Raw genomic sequence first — 4,583 nt, 5'->3', positions numbered from 1 at the left:
TGATCTAATTTTGAATTTAATTAATAACTAATTTTTCAGGCATGAGAGACCCAGTAAGGTGGCTGAATTATGATTGACCAGGCCGTAAGCTTTGAAAGTACTATAATGGGTTGGAGTTGAAGAAGAAGAGTATGAAAGGAATATTGTATTTTTTGCAATGTTTTAGATAATGATCAAATCAAATTATAATTTCCTTTTTATTTTATCTTTGAGTTAATAAGTGGAAGAAATCCCAAACATACGGTTAACACTATCCAAAGCCACCTCTATCTCTCTCCGATTCGCAAAATCGAAGCCCTTTTGTCCATTTGCAGCCCAATTGGTTGTCCCTTTCGTTTAAAATAATAACTTTCCAATTCTATGGTTTTGCTTACCTCAACTTTGGATAACTATGCATTCTTCCAATACCAAATATTAATGTTCAGAGGGGATTGAATAACCCAATACTGTTAACAATAATATGTCCACTAAAAAGGATGACCTTCTTTCCTCTGCTATGAAGAGGACCTCTGAATGGTATGCTCTATTTTGTGCTTTCTAAAAGTAGCCTCTTTCCTTGTAATATTATTGAACTATTATTCTATTATAATAGGATTTTCTCCCAAGAGATCCCAAGTGATGTTACTGTAAATGCAGGAGGAACCTCCTTTACACTGCACAAGGTGAGTTCTTCTCTCTGCTTTTGTCATAACAAGTTAGTATAACTAAACTCTGCGCACAATCAAAATTGTTGTTGCTTTTTAGTTTAAAATTCCTAATTGTATTGAAATTATCGGCCTTGTTCACATCTTACAACAATAACAAATTCTGTAATCGGGTAAGATGTATGTGGCCTTATTTTAACTTTTATGGGGTAGAGAGAATGTTTTTAATTGACCCCCCCCGACGACAACCCTCCTCCTTATCCGATCTTGGGACCAATAAAGTGAACAAGGTCACATGGGCGTAGTAGTTAAGGCCTTGGTCACACCTTTGATGATCTTTTTTGATGATTGATCAGTAGGTTCAATAATGTATTAATGGTGTTCCATGCAGTTCCCATTAGTTTCGAAGAGTGGATACATAAGAAAGTTGGTCTCAGAATCCAATGATGCTGATGTTTCTACGATCGAAATCCCTGATATACCCGGTGGAGGAGAGGCATTTGAACTTGCAGCAAAGTTTTGTTATGGAATAAATTTTGAGATAAGCACAGAAAACATAGCCGTGCTGAGGTGCGCTGCGGAATATCTTGAGATGACAGAAGACTATGCAGTTGGAAATTTGGTGGAAAGAACTGAGGCCTATTTTAATGTAGTAGCTAGTAAGAGCCTTGCTGGTGCAGTTACGATTTTGCATTCATCAGAAAACCTTCTTCCTATTGCAGAGAAAGTAAAATTGGTGAGCCGATGCATAGACACAATTGCATATATAGCCTGCAAGGATAACCAATTCTCCACATCAGGTAGAGCAGAAGCTGGTATCCACGGATTGACCTCCTCCACATTTTCAAACCCGAAGCCTATAGTTGACTGTTGGTCTGAAGATTTAACCGCCCTTAGAATTGATTTTTTCCAAAGGGTTCTGATTGCAATGATGGGAAGGGGATTCAAGCAGTATGCACTTGGACCAATATTAATGCTCTATGCACAGAAGTCTCTTCGAGGTTTGGTGAGGCCTTGTACTATAAAATCTTGATGAATTGGTTAAAATGAAATCTTTATGCATATAGTAAATTTTTTTTTGTTACAGGAAATATTTGGAAAGGGAAAGAAAAAGATTGAACCAAAACAAGAACATGAAAAGAGGGTTGTTTTAGAAACCATCGTTAGTCTTCTGCCAAGGGAGAAAAATGCATTGTCGGTTAGCTTTCTGTCAATGCTGCTCCGAGCTGCAATATATCTGGAAACCACAATTGCTTGCAGGCTTGACTTGGAGAAGAGGATGGCATTGCAGCTTGGACAGGCTGTATTGGATGATCTGTTAATTCCTTCATGTTCCTTCACAGGGGACACCTTATATGATGTTGAAACCTTGCAGCGTATCATGATGAATTTTCTTGACAATGAAATGGAGGGAAATCGATTGGGAGATGAAGAGTATCACGTCTCTCCTTCATTAAGTGACATGGAGCGGGTTGGGAAACTTATGGAAAATTACCTTGCTGAAATATCCTCTGACCGTAATCTATCTGTCACAAACTTCATTAATCTTGCTGAAGTCATCCCAGAGCAAGCAAGGGTCACTGAAGATGGGATGTACAGGGCCATTGACATTTATTTGAAGGTATTCACAATGAACTTACCTGATTAATTCTAAGTTTATTTGTGCATATTTACGCATACAAGCAGCATTTCATGTTTAGTAATGGAAAAAAACTTTTGGTCCTGATTGCTACATGGTAATTCCATACTAAATTTAATAAACTTGATTTAGATAATTTCCTTAACAATGTACCTTTTGGTGCTAGCACGGAAATGCACCTGGACCTCTGAAGCAAGGGATATTTATACCCTTCTGTGTTCTCTGATCACTGGAGTTATATATGGGCCTAATTCAGACTGATAAGCTTTTTGTGAATAAACAAAATCAGACAATATGTCACCAATGAAAAACCGATCATCTTTACAATCATAACTCTCCAAAGATACATTTTGCAAGCATTGCTCGACCAGCCTCACAATTTTGACCCAATCACCCATGTCTTGTACCCCTTTATCCTACAACAATCTTTAACTCCCCTAAGATCATGGGCCATCTCTTCTGCCTGCAGAGGATCATCTCTACAATATGGCAGCTTTGTTTTGTCCTATATATTGCAGCCTTAGTGTGCACGTGTTCATACTTGAGGTCTTTCTCTATCATTTCATACCTGAGTGTTAACCAGGGAAAAATAACTTCCTATATAATTTGGCTTGCCTATACATACTTTACACTCAATACCATGTGTATAAGCATGGTATATAAGAATTTGGCATGCCTATACACATGGTATTGAGTTGTTAAAACTATGCACTAACGGATATTATGAAGAATCTTGTGTATGTGCTCATAGATGTGCAACCTGCACCTCCCCTGTTATTCTTTCTAAAGATGAGGGTGGAATCAATAGGCTTTCAGCCGAGTTACGTAATAACTAGATATCAACCATGTACTCTGTTTGACGGTCTTCACATATCATGTCGTCAGTACAACAACTATAGTCGTGAGCAATGAATTGAACTTAATCAGAAAGTTTAAGCTTTTCAAAACGCAGAATAAAAAGTTTGGAACCCTTGATCCAGGCTTAACATGATCTTCTTTTTGTTGAATTGTGTGACTATCTTATCGATAAGCTTGAACTAGTAGAGAGCACATGAGCACACTTTTATTTGCTTAATTATGTCTTTTACCAAATATCAATCAAACTATGTAGGCGTGTTTAATACGTTATTGTTGTTGCAATTTGAAGGCACATCCAGCCCTAAGCGACATAGAAAGAAAAAAGGTTTGCGGTGTTATGGACTGTCAAAAACTATCTCGAGAAGCTTGTGCTCATGCTGCTCAAAATGATAGGCTCCCTGTTCAAACAGTTGTACAAGTACTTTACTACGAGCAGCAACGTCTTCACGATGGGAGCCAGCTTGTAGCAACTGAACCTCCTGCTCTTGTTCCTTCCAAAATGAATCATCAATTCTCTACTACCCCTGTTTCAGACGAGGTCTCGATTCTAAAACGAGAAAATCAGGAGCTGAAATTTGAGCTGCTGAAAATGAAGGCGAGGTTGACAGAAATTGAAAAACCGAGTTCAAACAGATCAGCTACAAGCAGCCCTTTGGTCATCACTCATCCATCTGCTGCTAAACCTCCTTTGCCAAGAAAATCTAACTTCATGAGCTCAGTATCGAAAAAGCTCGGAAGATTTATTAGAGCTGATGGACTAACGCAAGGCAAAGCCCGAAATAAACCAAGTAAAGATAGACGTCATTCCATATCGTGATTTGAGCTAGCTATATTTGTATTATTGTCTAAATATGGTACATATTGGATTCAAAATGTATTTTTAAAATTTAATCATGCAAGTTTGTACGGTAAAGTATATATTTTGTCGTGCTTTAATCCAGAAATGTTACTCATGAAAGATTTGTAATCTTTGATTTCTCTTATGTGCCAAAGAAAGATTTGCAGTCTTGAGATGTACAAGCAATAAAATACCGAGGTTGTAATTTTTGTACCTCTTGAGGTTAGTCATCCAAATTACAGGATTCTTATGTGCTGAATGTTGAGAATGTTTTCCATGGAAAATGTTCTCGAAAACAAATTGGTTTCTTACTTATTTTCTAGTGTTTGGTAAATAAGCATTTTTTTTTATCTCAAGAGCATTTATATGTAATATAGCAAAATACTATAGAGGTGAGAGGGGTGTTGGGTTTAATTGATAGGTTGAATGGGAAATTGAGGGAAAAAGAAGTGGAGAGGAAATGATATGTTCTCTCTTATTTTATTAAATAAGCTTTGGTCCCACATAGGTGGTGGAAATGAAAAGTCTCCTATTTAAAAATAGAAGCACTCCTTCATGTTGCTAAAGGATCAAGAAGAGGGTCTCCCCTCGCGCCGTCGTCGTC

At 37.5% G+C, this 4,583-nt stretch overlaps 1 protein-coding gene across 1 annotated transcript; it reads left to right on the top strand.

The window, feature by feature from the left end:
* The first annotated feature begins 213 nt into the window (after positions 1–213).
* Positions 214–4,182, top strand: LOC129872868 (BTB/POZ domain-containing protein SR1IP1-like). Its single transcript, XM_055947811.1, has 5 exons — positions 214–516; positions 593–662; positions 1,036–1,650; positions 1,732–2,265; positions 3,431–4,182. Exons 1-5 carry the CDS (start codon positions 461–463, stop codon positions 3,956–3,958), a joined length of 1,803 nt encoding a protein of 600 aa, XP_055803786.1. The 5' UTR covers positions 214–460; the 3' UTR covers positions 3,959–4,182.
* The last annotated feature ends 401 nt before the right edge of the window (positions 4,183–4,583 follow it).

The sequence above is a fragment of the Solanum dulcamara genome, chromosome 11, assembly GCF_947179165.1.
Source record: "Solanum dulcamara chromosome 11, daSolDulc1.2, whole genome shotgun sequence".
Lineage (NCBI taxonomy): Eukaryota > Viridiplantae > Streptophyta > Magnoliopsida > Solanales > Solanaceae > Solanum > Solanum dulcamara.
The sequence above is the reverse complement of the archived record's forward strand: the minus strand, read 5'-3'. Positions and strand labels throughout refer to the sequence as shown.

Excerpts from the sequence above, each read along its gene's own strand:
- LOC129872868 (XM_055947811.1), top strand. The coding sequence starts at position 461 with ATGTCCACTAAAAAGGATGACCTTCTTTCCTCTGCTATGAAGAGGACC. Across the intron at positions 663-1,035 it reads CCTCCTTTACACTGCACAAG|TTCCCATTAGTTTCGAAGAG; the intron begins GTGAGTTCTTCT and ends TGTTCCATGCAG. Across the intron at positions 2,266-3,430 it reads CCATTGACATTTATTTGAAG|GCACATCCAGCCCTAAGCGA; the intron begins GTATTCACAATG and ends TGCAATTTGAAG.